Here is a 15937-nt window from a genome sequence, read left to right on the forward strand (position 1 = left end):
GAACATGCCCCTGCCTACCGTGGTCTTCTGCTTATACCCACAACGAGTATTTGCTGCCCTTCCATCTCTGTCCTTCTGTTAACCTGACAGTAATGAGACACCAACATGCATTTGATGCTGCTCTATCATGCCGCCTCAACCCAGCCAAATCACTACACGCTTCCTGAATATCTATAGAGGTTTAACACAAGTGACAATTTTTATTGTGGAGAGTTGTAACTGGGAATTAACTGAATTCTTAACTGGCTCATTCAGCAAATAGGAGTTTTCTATACAGATGAGTTCTCAGCGCTAGAGGACCTTACGGGCCCTCCAGCTTGACTCCCTGTTCTTTGCGGAGGGAATGAGGCTCCGAGAAGAGGCGGGGCGCCCTCTCGGCCGCGGCCGGCAGGTTCCCGGACTGCCCGCTGGGCGCCGCCCTCCTCTGGCCCGCCCGAGGACCCGTGCAAGGTGCCCGCGGTGGCGCCTGACCGAAGAGCGGTTGCGGGGGCGTCCTCTGCTCCCGCGTCCGCGTCCCGCGCGGTCCCTCGTGAGCGCGGTCGGCGGCGGGTGGCGCGGCCCCGGGCCAGTGTCGGGCAGGGCCGCACCTGCACACGCAGGCGGAGCACGGCCGCCCGCGCCAGGACCCGCGGGCCCGGAAACGCTTGTTGTCACAAAGGGGGGGAACACGTGGGCACAGACGGCCCGGCGGCGGTCGCAGGGAGCTAGGATCGCCCGGAGAACCGCCCACCGTCCCTGCCCGCCGGACTTCTCGGCCCCGGCCTCCAGGCCGGTCCACCTTCGGCCGGCGCCCGGCCGTGAGGTGGCTGTCTGGCTGGGCCTGACCACCTCTCTCCAGTACGTACCGGCGGCCCGAGCCCGCGTCCTGCTGCTCGCCGAGGGGCTACCCCGAGCCTCCCGCAGTCCCCGAGCACGCGCGATCCTGGGGAGTTTCCCACTGGCACTGCCACTCCGAGAGCCGGGCCCTTGGCTCTTAAGGCCCTATCAGACCTCCAGTCCTGGGGGTCTCGGGCACCTGCGGTACAGGAGTCCCCACGGGGGTACCCTCTCTCCTCCAGTAGGACGCCCCTGGGTTCCTCAGTCTTCCCGTCTTTCCTTCTCCTTAGGTTTTTATCCACCTCGTTCGGACCCCCTGCGTAACCATGTCCATCCTGTATGTCTCCCCTCATCCCGATGCCTTCCCCAGCCTCCGTGCCCTTATCGCTGCGCGTTATGGGGAGGCTGGGGAGGGACCGGGCTGGGGAGGAGCCCACCCCCGCGTCTGTCTCCAGCCACCCCCGACCAGCAGGACTCCCTTTCCCCCACCCCGCCTGCCCGCCCTGGAGCAGGGGCCCGGCGGGCTCTGGGTGTGGGGGGCCACCGCTGTGGCCCAGCTGCTGTGGCCAGCAGGCCTGGGGGGCCCTGGCGGTAGCCGGGCCGCCGTCCTGGTCCAACAGTGGGTCAGTTACGCCGACACGGAGCTAATACCAGCTGCCTGTGGAGCATCGCTGCCGGCCTTGGGACTCCGAAGCTCTGCCCAGGACCCCCAGGTGATTGGGGAGAAGAAGGGAAGAGGGAGAGGGGGAAATTTAGAAGAAAGAAGGTGGAATGGGTAGTGAAGATAGCATGTCAAATGTGGAGAAACACTGATCAAATCCCAGATTGCCCTCTGGTATGATAACCTTGGGCCGGTTTCTTAAACTCTGAAGCCTTGGTCTTCCCGTTGATGAAAAGAGAAGTTTTCATGTTGAGGAACTCGAGAAGATTAAAAGAAGTGTGCAGAGCAGTCTGGTGCCAGGTGTTTTAAAGTCTGGGCACAGAAGTTTGAGGAGTCTGAGGCTGATGAAGGCCGTGGTTACTGTGAAGTGTAGAAAATAAAGACTGGGTGAAGGAGAGATGAGAGGCAAGTGGGGTGCGAGAGGTGGCCCCTGCTGGAAGGAGATGAGGGAGAGGGAAATGAGGAAGGGCTGGGAGGGAGAGGAGAGAGAACTGTACCAGACTGTAGCCAGGAATTCTTCAAAGCAACCACCTCCTTGCAGAGTTTTGAGCACATGGTGGATACTTCGTATTTCTTGAATGAATGAATGAATGAATGAATGAATATATGACTTAGACCCTGACTTGCTTCCTTATATCCTGCTTATTCTGTCTAAAATAGGGGTTCCCTCTCTGGAATTCCTTGTCCCCACTTCAGCCTGATTTATTTTTCTTTAGAGCACTTAGGAAGAAAAATAGGGTAATGTGTTATATATTTGCATATTTATTGTCTGTCTCCCCCACTAGAGTGTTAACTCCACCAGGCAGGGTCTGTTTTCATCTCCTCATTCTTAGAGAAGTGTCTGGCCTGTAGTAGGTACTTAATACTTCTTGAAGCAATTACTGTGCTGTCTCATGTAATCTTAACATTAACTTCTTCTTGTGTTTGATATATTGCATCTGACACATAGTAAGTGTTCAGCAGGAATTCATTGAACAAATGGGAATATTTTTATGACCATTTGACCTCAGAGGTGGTGATTTGTGGAATAGAAGGGGGTCACCTGGATTGGGTGGGGATAAGGGGTGGGATTGAGGTGGGCCAAGCCTTATCATATTCATAACCTCTTCCCTTTCCTGCTAGGCTGCCCTGGGGGCCCTGGGGAGGGCTCTGAGCCCCTTGGAAGAGTGGCTTCGGCTGCACACCTACCTGGCTGGGGAGGCTCCCACTCTGGCTGACCTGGCGGCTGTCACAGCCTTGCTGCTGCCTTTCCGTTACGTAAGTCACCGGGGCTTAGAGAAGAATGACGGAAGCTCCCCTCAGACCTCATTATAGGGTGACTAAGGCTATTTCATTTCTTGTCACCATCCCAGGTCCTGGACCCCTCTGCGCGCCGGATCTGGGGTAATGTGACACGCTGGTTTATCACCTGTGTCCAGCAGCCAGAATTCCGTGCAGTGCTGGGGGAGGTGGTTCTGTACTCAGGGGCCAGACTGCTCTCCCAACAGCCAGGTGAGGCAGGGTAGGGAGTAAAATGGGAGGGGTTCCTCTGGGCTTTCCGTGTAGCTCACTTTCTTTTTTTTTTTTTTTTCTTATGAATGGTGGAATCACTGGGGAAGGGGCCTGAGGAAGGGTGAGATGGGAGACCAGCATGGAGGAGCACTTGGGCAGCTGGAATAGGCCATCTGAAACATAGTAGTAAGGTTCACAGAGGGTCCCCAATGGGCCAAGTTGGCATTTCTGTGCCTCTGCCTAGGCTCTGAGGTCCCTGCACCCCCAAAGACTGCTACGCAACTCAAGAAAGAGGCAAAGAAACGGGAGAAGCTAGAGAAATTCCAGCAGAAGCAGAAGAGCCAACAGCAGCAGCCACCCCCAGGGGAGGTGAGAAGCTAAGGGTAGGACTGGAAGAAAGCTGGTAGCACACATGGGTGGATGATATCTGTGCCTGTATCTCTTCCCTCCCAAGCAGAAGAAACCAAAACCAGAGAAGAGGGGGAAACGGGATCCTGGGGTCATTACCTACGACCTCCCAACCCCATCTGGGGAAAAGAAAGGTACTAGAAGGGGGTAGGGACCCCAGCGCTTCACCTCCACCCTCTTCAGCTGCTGCTGCGCGGTGTTACCCCTTCCTCCTCTGCCGTTGCTCCCACTGCTTGGCTTGTGAGGATTTGCACAGCCCCAGATCTCCCAATGCCTGTCCTGTGATGTGAGCACCAGGGGCCCATTGGCCCAGCTGCTCCCAGCCTCAGGCACTGACCCTCCCCTTCTCTCCCCCAGATGTCAGTGGCACCATGCCTGACTCCTACAGCCCTCAGTACGTGGAAGCTGCCTGGTACCCTTGGTGGGAGCAGCAGGGCTTCTTCAAGCCCGAGTATGGAGTGAGTGGGCTCCACTGCCCAGGCCTGGAGGAGATGTGGGAGGGGGACAGCAGGGCCAGAGGACAGGTTGCCTGGGAGGGGGCCGGGAGAGGTGACATGAGGCCTTAGCATGTGCCCGTCCTTCCTCCCCCATCAGCGTGCCAGCGTGTCAGCACCAAATCCCCGGGGAATCTTCATGATGTGCATCCCACCCCCCAATGTGACAGGCTCCCTGCACCTGGGCCACGCACTCACCAACGCCATCCAGGACTCCCTGACCCGATGGTGAGTTCCTGTCCTCTCCTTCAACGGGTTCCCTCTGCCTTCTCTGGCTTCTCACTCCTGTCCTCCCTTCTGTTCCCTGACAGGCCATCTGTCGTCCCTTCTTCCATATTGGCCCTCAGCTGTGCCCCCTGGTGGTGCTACACTTCTCTCATAATCATTCCCATCGTCCTCTGCATGCTCCCCCAGTCAAGCAACCAACACCCCTCATTTGCAGATGCTGTTCTCTCCCTGCTCTTGCTATGGAAAATAACATTATTTTGAGTTAAACAAGAAATCTGTGAATATGTTTTTGTAAGAAATTTAAAGCTTCAAGTCTCTTTGCATCTCTCTAGACCTACTCCCTCCCGAAACATAGCCATTATTACCACTTTGATGTGTATCATTCCAGATCTTTCCTATCTACTTACAAATATGCATGCCCATAGAACTGTATAATTTTCCTTTTGAGTGGGTTTTTCTTTTTCTCTTCTTTAACATAAAGGGCTCACCCTAAACATGTTACTCTACAACTTTTTTTTTTTTTTTACACTTAGCAATTTACTTTGGAGATCTTTCCTTGTTCTTATACATAGACTGATCTCATTCTCTTTCATTGCTCCATAGCATTCTATAATGTGGCTGTGCTGTAATAATCACTTTTTTTTTTTTTAATTTTATTTTAGAGTAAGTGCACAAGACGGGGAGAGGAGCAGAGGGGGAGAGAGAGAGAATCTTAAGCAGGCTCTTAAGAGTCAGTCATTCAACTGACTAAGCCACTTAGATGCCCTGGAATCACTTTTTTATTAATGGCTGTTTTTGATTTTTCTCTCTTGAAAACCTTGCTGGAATGCACATTCCTGTATATGCTTTCTCAAGTGCAAGTGGAAGGATTCTCTGGTATAATATCAGAAAGTGAAACTGCTGGGTCTGAGGGACATGCTTATATTAAGTTGCCCCCACAGCAGCTTCAGTGATTTATACTTCTGTGAACTGCATGTGAGGGTATTCATTTCCCTGTTCCCTTTCCGGCCCTGGACATATCCGTGTTTGTTTGTGATTACTGAGTCTGTGCCTGTTCATGTTTGGCCGGTCAGGTTTCCTTTTATGTGAATCGTCTGTACCCATCTTTTGTCCATTTTTCTATTGATTCTTTGTTTTTTTTTTTCTTTAATTGGTTTGTTGGAAGATTCTTTAATATTCAGATATTGATTTTTTTGGTTTGTTGTGTATGTTTTCTCCTGTTCTAGTACTTGTTCCTTCCTAATTTTTACTATTTTAATATTTTAATTAGTTAACAATTATATAATTTAATATTGCAGATGGCAAGTTTCTTTAAAAATGTACTTAATTCGGGGCACCTGGGTGGCTCAGTCGGCTAAGCGTCCGACTTTGGCTCAGGTCACGATCTCACTGTCCGTGGGTTCGAGCCCCGCGTCGGGCTCTGTGCTGATGGCTCAGAGCCTGGAGCCTGTTTCGGATTCTGTGTCTCCCTCTCTCTGACCCTCCCCCGTTCATGCTCTGTCTCTTTCTGTCTCAAAAATAAATAAACGTTAAAAAAAAATTTTTTTTTTAAATAAATAAAAATGTACTTAATTCAATTTATTTATTTACTTTTATTTTAGAGAGAGTGCTAGCAGGGAAGAGGGGCAGAAGGAGACACAGAGAGAGAGAGAGAGAGAGAGAGAGAGAGAGAGAGAGAGAATTTTAAGCAGGCTCCACACTTAGCAAAGAGCCCAAAGCAGAGCTCGATTCCACAATCCTGGAATCATGACCTGAGTTGAAATCAAGAGTCAGATGCTCAACCGACTAAGCCACCCAGGTGCCCCTAGAAAAGTATTTTAAAACAACTTTTTATCTTTAGAAGCCAGGGTTTATTTAATTTTAATTTAAGTTCTGAGAAATTTTTCTGGAGTCTTATTTACTAACTTAATTTGGTTAGAAGTACTTATCAGGCATCATTATGTGCCAGCTGTGCTCTGGGCACTAGGGATACAACATCAGATTTAGAATTTTGTGAGGAATTGAAAGCTGAAAATACAGAGTTGTGTTAAATACATGTAACATACAACGGTCAACTTAGTAACACTAGAAAAGAATGAACACTTCTTAGAAAACTTTTTAAGGTGGGGCCCCTGGGTGGATCCAGCTCTGAGTCAGGCTCTACACTGACAGGGCAGAGCCTGCTTGGGATTCTCTCTCTGCTCCCCCGCTCACATTCTCTCTCTCTCTCAAAATAAATAAATGAACTTAAAAAAAAGAACTTTTAAGATAGCAGCCTTTTTTCTAATGAACATGGCCTAAATAAAATGTTAGAAACTCCCATTTACTTAAATGGAATAGATTTCTATCAACATTTTAGAATCAAAAATAACAGGGGTGCCTGGGTGGCTCGGTTGGTTAAGTGTCCGACTTCGGCTCAGGTCATGACCTTGTGGTTCACGGGTTTGAGCCCTGCATTGGGCTCTGTGCTGAATGCTTGCTTGCCTGGAGCCTGCTTCAGATTCTGTGTCTCCTCTCTCTGCCCCACCTCCACTCATGCTCTGTCGCATTCTGTCTCTCAAAAATAAATAAATGTAAATTAAAAAAAAATAACACGTGAAACACAACATTAAATATTTCCATCAACAAAACATTATTAATAAAAGTGAGTTGTATATCTATATTTTTTCTTTTTCTCCCCAGCAGAGAATAGGGTACTTTCATGCAAATACCTATGACATTTTACTGATTTTTTTTTTTTTTTTTTTTTGGTCAACTTTATACAAACCCGGAGAAATGATTTTAGTAAAATATTCTTTGTGTTTTCTTTTTTTTAATGTTTATTTTATTTTTGACAGAGACAGAGCATGAACAGGGGAGGGGCAGAGAGAGAGGGAGACAGAGAATCCAAAGCAGGCTCCAGGCTCTGAGCTGTCAGCACAGAGCCCAGCATGGGGCTCGAACTCACAGACAGACCGCGAGATCATAACCTGAGCCGAGGTCGGGACGCTCAACCTACTGAGCCACCTAGGCGCCCCTGTTCTTTGTATTTTCATTTGTTATGCTTTACTTCTTTGGTAAAACCTAACAAACACCAGATTTCATAAAACATGTTTGTATCCAGTACATGTTTTTATTTTTGAGACAGAGACAGAGCATGAGCAGGAGAGGGGCAGAGAGAATGGGAGACACAGAATTTGAAGCAGGCTCCAGGCTCTGAGCTGTCAGCACAGAGCCCGATGCGGGGCTCAAACTCACAGACCGCGAGATCATGACCTGAGCTGAAGTCAGATGCTTAGCCGACTGAGCCAACCATGCGCCCCCGTATCCAGTACATGTTTAACCAACACTTTGAGGATCGAAGAGCTCAGGAGAGTGGAGTCGCTTTAGTCCCTATTCCCAAGGACCCAAGGAGATCTAACTGTAGTGGGGATGATCAGATTATAAAGTAATGAATATAATATAGTTTGATGAGTCTTTTGAAAGTGATGTATATATAGTGTTTCTTTGTTATTTTTTTAATATCTTTATTTTATTTTATTTCATTATTATTTTTAAGGAGGCTCCAGGCCCAACGCAGGGCTTGAACCTGAGATCAAGAGTCAAAAGCTGAATGGGCTGAGCCACCCAGTTGCCTCTGTTTATATAATAATTTCCTCTCCCGGCTTTAATGTGCTTAGTTCGAAAAGGTCACAGAAAAGGTCATTGGAATTTAATGGCTTTATGTGCCACATCAGCAGAGAGCTTAAGCATAAGCTGCACGAACTTGAACCAGAGCGTGGCAGATGTAGCCCTGCAATGCTACTCTATTTTCTCTAATTCACCTCCTGATTAGTTCCCTAATGTGTTACTAGCTTCTAGTCACTTCCCCCTAAGTGGCCTATTACTTGCTTTTTAACTTTACTTAGGGGTCTTATTCTGAGATTTTTACATTTTGGTCTAGTTGATTTGTCAGGGTTCTTCAGCTTTATCTTTGTGTCTCATTAACAAAGGCCTCTCTTACCTCAGAGTCACAGTCTCATCTGTGTCTTGGTCTTTTTTTTAGTTTGAAAAGTGTGTTACTTTTTTCTAATGCTTTTCTGATAGTGTTGAGTTCATCAGTCTGATTAGAATTTATCTTTGTGAGTGTTGCGAAGTAGGGAACTAATTAGCTAGCTGTCCTAAACAGACTTATTCAGTAGCTCATCCTTTCCCTACTGATAAGAAATGCGACTTTTGACAAATACTGAATGTGCTTGCATCTGTTTCTAGACAGGGTTTGGTTCCCTTTATCTGTAACTTTGTTTCTATGTAGTAACTTACTGTTTATTTTTATTTATTTATTATTTTTTTTTTTAGTAACTTACCGTTTAATAATCATAACTTTCTCATACGTTTTGTTTTCTAGTTGGGCAAGAGCGTCTTTGTTTCTTTGTTCTTTTGCCAGATTGCTCTGGCTGTCCTTGCACATTGCTCCCTGACTAGAACATTTAAAAAAAAAATTTTTTTTTAACATTTATTTATTTTTGAGAGACAGAGACAGATCATGAGTGGGGGAGGGGCAGAGAGGGAAACACAGAATCCGAAGCAGGCTCCAGGTTCTGAGTTGTCAGCATAGAGCCAAACATGGCGCTCGAACCCATGAACCATGAGATCATGACCTGAGCTGAAGTCGGACACCTAACTGACTGAGCCATCCAGGCGCCCCTCCCTGACTATAACTTTAGAATTGGGCCCCTTTCTTTCCTGAGTCCATTGACTCCTTTCCCAGGAGCCCCTTCTTCCTTTGATGCCAGGTCCACCAGCCCACTCCCCTTGGCTCCTCGTGTTTTTCCCATAGGCACCGCATGCGAGGGGAGACCACCCTGTGGAACCCTGGCTGTGACCACGCTGGCATTGCCACTCAGGTGGTCGTGGAGAAGAAACTCTGGCGCGAACGGGGGCTGAGCCGGCACCAGCTGGGCCGAGAGGCCTTCCTACGGGAGGTCTGGAAGTGGAAAGAGGAGTGAGTATGCAGCCCCCCCCACTTCTGTCCCCCTGTCCAGATAAGATCTCTGTAGCCTCCGGCCGTGGCTGCAGAGCCAGACCCTCACGGAGGCTGAGGGTTAGTGGGCTCTGGGGCCCAGGTCATTTTCAGAGGGACGGGTGAAAATACCCCATCAGCCGCTCAGTGTCTCTCTCCAGCCCAGGCCTGAGTGCTGATCCCGGCCTGTTTGTCCACTTCCAGGAAGGGTGACCGGATTTACCACCAGCTGAAGAAGCTTGGCAGCTCCTTGGACTGGAATCGAGCCTGTTTCACCATGGACCCTGTGAGTAGGAGGGGTCTTGGGGCTGAGGCAGGACAGGGAAGCTCCCTAGAGCACCCACAGAAGAGAGCACCCTTCCCCTAGGAGGGGAGCCCACTGCTCATAGGAAACCACTAAGGGCTCAGCTGCAAATACCACCTCTCGCCCCTTATCATGGCCCTTTGTCACCCAGTCTGGGAGCTCACATTCTTTCAAGTGGCACACATTGGGGCCTCACTCTCCTGTGGAGCCTGAACTCCCAGGATTCTCTTCACCAGCACCTGTCCCTAGCTGAGTGGCTTCCCTGCCATCTTCAGAGTCTTCAGGCTTGTTGCCTGCCTTTGTGTTCCCATAGTTCTCTCTCCTCTTCAAGAAAAATACTTCTGCCCTCTAGCCCTCAAAGGGGTCTGTGTGCTGACGGTGGGACTCTGGACAGCCCAAGTCTCACCAGATCCCGCTGCTTTGGCAAGTCTGCCTGGGTCCCTAGGCACCTGGGCCCATGCGTGACTCCCCCTGCTCCCTAGAAACTCTCAGCAGCTGTGACAGAGGCCTTCGTCCGGCTCCATGAGGAAGGAGTCATCTACCGCAGCACCCGTCTCGTCAACTGGTCCTGCACCCTCAACTCTGCGATCTCTGACATCGAGGTGTGTCCCCACCCCCACCCCAGGCTCTCTCCATCTCCGCCCCCCCCCACTCCAGCTCCCTGGCTATTTAACACCCATCTCACAGGTGGATAAGAAGGAGCTGACAGGTCGCACTCTGCTCTCCGTGCCTGGCTACAAGGAGAAGGTGGAGTTTGGGGTCCTTGTCTCCTTTGCCTACAAGGTCCAAGGCTCAGGTAGGAGCCAGGGGCATCAGGGTCCCGGGCTGGGTGAGGTAGGAGGTGAGAAGGGGCCAGAGCTGAGACCACAAGTCCTCGTGTCACCCTAGACAGTGACGAGGAGGTGGTAGTGGCGACAACTCGGATTGAAACGATGTTGGGAGACGTGGCCGTAGCTGTGCACCCCAAAGACCCGAGATACCAGGTGTGGCAGGGGTGCTGCCCACAGCTGGGGAGGAGTGCTGGTCGGAAGGGGCTCCTACACTGTGAATGAGGGTGGGATGGGCGCTCAGCCTCTTGGCTGAGAGAAAATTGCATCAGAAACTCATTTTCAGCTCCTTTTTGGCCCTGGGTGTTGGGACAATCAGGGACCTGGGTAAGAGGAATTGGGTCCAGCCCGTTTTGAATTTTTTTTCATCTTTGAAATGATTTATTGTTTGCTTTTGCCTTCTTGAATTTTTGATGTCTCCCTCTGCCCCCAGCACCTGAAGGGGAGGAGCGTGATTCACCCATTCTCGTCTCAGAGCCTCCCCATCGTCTTTGACGATTTTGTGGACATGGAGTTTGGCACAGGTGAGCCGAGGGCTGCCTCTGGAGAGAGAAGGAGGCACCCTTTGGTCATTCATCTTCCCCCTGGAAGAAAAAGAACAAACTTTTCCTAAACCAGCAGGACTTGGACTGGGTTTCAGGGGGCTGTACTCAAGAGGTGGGAGACAAGGGTGGTCTGGGGGCCACATCTTTCAGCAAAAGAGGGTGTGTATAGAGACTCCACTGAGTCCTCGTGACCCTGGCACCCCCACGTACACCCCAGGTGCAGTGAAGATCACCCCCGCACATGACCAGAATGACTATGAAGTCGGGCAGCGGCACGGGCTGGAGGCCATCAGCATCATGGACTCCCGAGGGGCCCTCATCAACGTGCCCCCGCCTTTCCTGGTGAGACTACCTGGGGTGTGGTGGCCAGGTCGAGAGATGGTGGGGTATGTAGGCATGGCCGTGATGAGGCCTGTCTCCTACCCAGGGCCTACCGAGGTTTGAGGCCAGGAAGGCGGTGCTGGCGGCACTGAAGGAGCGGGGACTGTTCCGAGGCATTGAGGACAACCCCATGGTGGTGCCGCTTTGCAAGTGAGGACGGGGGCCTGGGAAGAGGGCAGGGGAGGGGCTCCTCAGGGTGCTCACCTCTTGATCTCCCACCCGTGTGTTCTCACAGCCGGTCCAAGGACGTGGTGGAGCCTCTCCTGCGGCCACAGTGGTACGTGCGCTGTGGGGAGATGGCCCAGGCCGCTAGTGCTGCTGTGACACGGGGTGACCTCCGCATCCTACCTGAGGCCCATCAACGGACATGGCACGCCTGGATGGACAACATCCGGTGCGTCAGGGCCCTTGATGTGGGAGGGTGATTGGGTGAGAGGCTAATCAGGGCACAGGCCGGGGCACCTCCCTCCCCTGCCTGATTCACGTCCCTTCCCCCTAATCCCCCTGCCCCCCACCATTTGCAGGGACTGGTGTATCTCCCGGCAGCTGTGGTGGGGCCATCGCATCCCAGCCTACTTCATCACAGTCAGTGACCCAGCTGTGCCCCCAGGGGAGGTGAGAACTGGGCCAGAGCTGGACACTGGCACATCTCAGGGAGTTGTGGGTCTGTGGGGTCCTTGCTGGGGGGAGGGGTCAGGGCAAGGCAGAGGGACCCCCTTGGCACTCACCCTACCTCTGGCAGGACCCTGATGGGCGGTACTGGGTGAGCGGGCGCAGCGAGGCCGAGGCCCGGGAGAAGGCAGCCAAGGAATTTGGAGTGTCCCCTGACAAGATCAGTCTCCAGCAAGGCAAGTCAGGGCCTTGGGGGTGAAGGGCAGAGCTGGGGTTCTGATCCTCATCTCTGTCCCCTCTGATCTCTGACCTTTGGCCTCCCTCAGATGAGGATGTGTTGGACACCTGGTTCTCCTCTGGCCTCTTCCCTTTCTCCATCCTGGGCTGGCCCAACCACGTATGTTCCTGGGGGACCAGCCCAGGGTGGGATGGCGGTCTTGGAGGTGGGTGCTTGGCTCCCCATCATGCCCTGCTCTGCCCCCAGTCAGAAGATCTGAATGTGTTCTACCCGGGGACGCTGCTGGAGACGGGCCATGACATCCTGTTCTTCTGGGTGGCCAGGATGGTCATGCTTGGCCTGAAGCTCACTGGCAAGCTGCCCTTCAGAGAGGTGATAAGACTGCCGAAACCCTTCCCACAGTCCCTACCATCACCCACCCTCCTGTGCCACAGCTCAGGCTCAGCACACATGGGGACACAGCACAGCCCACGGACAGCTGTGGGTGGGCCTAGCCAGGGAGGGCTTGTGGGGACTGAAAGCCAGCCCGGGTTCCACTCAGTGATTCTGTGCCATGGCTTCCTAGATGAGGGAGCGCCTCTAATTCCCATGGAGGTGCCAAATGTACTGGCAGGGGTACCGTGGGGGCCTGAGGTTCAGAACGGGGCAGACCGGATGCAGGGCCCCGGCAGGCATTGCTGCGTGGGTGAAGAGACACATTGTCATGGGCCTTCCCTGCCCTTGCTTGTCAGGTCTACCTCCACGCCATCGTGCGAGATGCCCACGGCCGAAAGATGAGCAAGTCTCTAGGCAACGTCATCGACCCCCTGGACGTCATCCACGGAGTCTCCCTGCAGGTGAGGCTGCGCCCTGGGCCGGGCCGGGAAGGGCTGTGGGGCTGTGGCCATGGCCCCCTGACTGCTCACACCTCACCCTCAGGGCCTCCACGACCAGTTACTGAACAGCAACCTGGATCCCAGTGAGGTGGAGAAGGCTAAAGAAGGGCAGGTACCGAGGACGGGCTCTGGGGCTACAGTGTGGGCTGAGGTAGGTGAAGCTGCCTCAGGACACCCCCGACTGACTCCTCCCCACAGAAGGCAGACTTCCCGGCGGGGATTCCCGAGTGCGGCACCGATGCCCTCCGGTTTGGACTGTGTGCCTACACGTCCCAGGGTATGGCCTCCAAAACCTCTCCGCTGAGTCCCTCCTCCTTCCCTGAGCCCACCCTTCTCCTTCTTCGCCATGGGCACGAGTTGGGAGGGAGAATAGTGAGGAGTCACACTTCACACCCGCCCAGGTCGCGACATCAACCTGGATGTGAACCGGATATTGGGATACCGCCACTTCTGCAACAAGCTCTGGAACGCCACAAAGTTTGCCCTGCGTGGCCTTGGGAAGGGTTTTGTGCCGTCACCCACCTCTGAGGTGAGGGCCTGGTAGGCGGCAGGGTGGGCAGCACCCACACAGGCAGCTCGTCTGCCTCTCAGGCATCAAGCATGGTCCGTGCTGTGTCACGATTGTAGCCACTGAGTCAGGAGGCCCAGCACCTGCCCCGGAGGAGCCTTCCTGCAACAGGCGGGACAGATAGATACAGGGAAAGCCTGAGCATCGGGGTCCTCCGAGAAGGGGGTGGGGGTCCTTTTTCCTCCAGATGCTGGGCACATGGTGGTTGCTTCAGACGTATCAGGCTGCTGGAATGCCGATCTGCCCATGGTTCCTGCCGCCCATGGGCTTCTGCCTCCTTCCCCCTGAGCTTATGGTACTTCCTCGCTGATGTGTCCCTTCTTCCCAAGCCTGGAGGCCATGAGAGCATAGTGGACCGCTGGATCCGCAGCCGGCTGACTGAGGCCGTGAGGCTCAGCAACCAGGGTTTCCAGGCCTACGATTTCCCGGCTGTCACCACTGCCCAGTACAGCTTCTGGCTCTATGAGCTCTGTGATGTCTACCTGGTGAGGAGGAGCTGAGAGACGGGTGGGGGGCGGCAGAGCCCTGGACCTCACGTTGCCAGTGGTTGGCCACGAGACCTGAGCCAACCTGTCCCCTTCCTGGTCCTCACAGGCACAGTGAGGGCTGCAGGCTAGGCCTTTTCCATCCCTGAGCCTCGTGCTCTGTGTTTCCTGGTCCCCTAGGAGTGCCTGAAGCCCGTGCTGAATGGGGTGGACCAGGTGGTGGCCGAGTGTGCTCGCCAGACCCTCTATACCTGCCTGGACGTTGGCCTGCGGCTGCTGTCACCCTTCATGCCCTTCGTGACCGAGGAGCTGTTCCAGAGGCTGCCCCGGCGGACACTACAAGCTCCGCCTAGCCTCTGTATTACCCCCTATCCGGAGCCCTCGGAGGTATGGGGTGTAGCCTAGAGGGGGGCTCTGGCCTGCCCCCCTGCCTCCCTCACCCCCTCTCCCATCCCACAGTGCTCCTGGAGGGACCCTGAGGCAGAAGCTGCCATGGAGCTGGCCCTAAGCATCACACGAGCTGTGCGCTCCCTGCGTGCCGACTACAACCTCACCCGGATCCGGCCTGACTGTGAGCCACCTCGTCCCACTGGCCCCTCAGTCCACTCTGGGACCCTTGTCCGACGTGGTTGCCTCCTCTCGCGTCTCCTGGGGGCCACATCTCACCTTCCTCCCTCCCCGCAGGTTTCCTAGAAGTGACTGATGAGGCCACGGGCGCTCTGGCGTCGGCTGTGTCAGGCTACGTGCAGGCGCTGGCCAGCGCGGGCGTGGTGGCTGTCCTGGCCCTGGGGGCTCCCGCGCCACAGGGCTGTGCTGTGGCCCTGGCCTCTGACCGCTGCTCCGTCCACCTGCAGCTGCAGGGACTGGTGGACCCGGCCCGAGAGCTGGGCAAGCTGCAGGCCAAGCGTGGTGAGGCACAGCGGCAGGCACAGCGTCTGTGGGAGCGCCGCGCTGCCTCAAGCTACCCTACGAAGGTGCCCCTTGACGTCCAGGAGGCAGACAAAGTCAAGGTGTGTGGTGTGGACGGGCATTCCTTCTCCACTGCCCACACCATCTGCTCCCTCCATCATCAGGCCCAGCCCTGGGCAGCCATGGGGGAGCAGGCCGCCCGGGCCCCTTGCATAGGCAGGGCCCACGTAATCCCTCCTCTGACATGAGAAACGGTCAGCAGCAGGGGCACAGCCCAAGGTCACACAAGCAAGGTGAAGACAGACCTAGAACCAGGTATCCTGCCTCCCAGCCAGAGCCCTCGTGCCCCACCCAGTGCCCGGAACACCCTGAGTGCCTGGTGCTGGTCTCAGGACCACTTACAGCCAGGAAGCCTGGCGGGCTCACCTGGGATCTCTCCAGGGAGGAGCAGTGGGGTGAACCACATGGACGCAGAGAGAAATGAGCAGAGGCTGCATTACGGAGCCTTGGTCGCTGAGCAGGGCTCAGTCCAATCTCCCGGAAACCTGCTCAGGGCAGGGGGTGTCCCCATTTCCATTTTACAAATGAAGGCCCAGTGCCTGCCTGGGAGGCTGCGTCCCTAACCCCTGTGTGCTGCCGTCCAGCTGGGGGTCGGGCTGCTGGCTAGGGCACATGGGCTCCTTCGTTTTGGGGGACTGACCACTCTGGCAAAAGGCAAGACCCGAGAGGCCAGTGATGATGGAGGGGAAGGTGGGTGCTGATGGGGAGGTTGGTGAGAATTCGGAGGGAACAGGCCAGCTGAGCTCACACAGTCCCCAGACTACTCCCTGCTGCGGTCCCCACCCACCTTTCCAACTGGGACCCCTCTGCCATCGCGAGCATTTGGAGGTCTCCTCTCTTGGGCCTGAATCCTCACCACCCACCACCCCCTCTCCCTTGTTCCACCCCCAGCTCCAGCAGACAGAAGCAGAGCTCAGGAAGGTGGACAAGGCCATCGCGCTATTTCAGAAGATGCTGTGATGCACCCGACTCTGACCCTCATAACCCCCAGCAGTCCGCCGTGGGGGTGGCAGCAATAAAATATTTTGCCACAAAATCATCTCTTGTCTGTGTGTGGTGGGGCCGGGGAGGGGCA

The 15937-nt window shown here is 54.0% G+C and overlaps 1 protein-coding gene across 2 annotated transcripts; it reads left to right on the forward strand.

Annotated features, from left to right (window-relative positions):
- The first annotated feature begins 404 nt into the window (after window positions 1-404).
- Window positions 405-15901, forward strand: VARS1 (valyl-tRNA synthetase 1). Of its 2 annotated transcripts, none has more exons than XM_049653563.1 (30): window positions 405-837; window positions 1107-1529; window positions 2600-2734; window positions 2830-2968; window positions 3213-3337; window positions 3423-3510; window positions 3734-3834; window positions 3971-4098; window positions 8876-9040; window positions 9263-9344; window positions 9845-9964; window positions 10050-10158; window positions 10251-10345; window positions 10623-10713; window positions 10952-11076; window positions 11162-11265; window positions 11351-11509; window positions 11640-11730; window positions 11858-11963; window positions 12054-12124; window positions 12212-12337; window positions 12697-12801; window positions 12884-12952; window positions 13039-13117; window positions 13242-13369; window positions 13738-13893; window positions 14074-14280; window positions 14353-14464; window positions 14578-14903; window positions 15754-15901. In XM_049653563.1, the coding sequence occupies exons 2-30, from the start codon at window positions 1143-1145 to the stop codon at window positions 15820-15822; spliced, it is 3798 nt and encodes a 1265-aa protein (XP_049509520.1). In that variant the 5' UTR covers window positions 405-837; window positions 1107-1142; the 3' UTR covers window positions 15823-15901. The 2 variants fall into 2 exon arrangements, with proteins under 2 accessions (XP_049509520.1, XP_049509521.1); XM_049653564.1 differs by having other exon boundaries at window positions 406-837; window positions 3426-3510.
- Window positions 15902-15937: the final 36 nt, after the last annotated feature.

The sequence above is a fragment of the Panthera uncia genome, assembly GCF_023721935.1.
Source record: "Panthera uncia isolate 11264 chromosome B2 unlocalized genomic scaffold, Puncia_PCG_1.0 HiC_scaffold_24, whole genome shotgun sequence".
Classification (NCBI taxonomy): domain Eukaryota; kingdom Metazoa; phylum Chordata; class Mammalia; order Carnivora; family Felidae; genus Panthera; species Panthera uncia.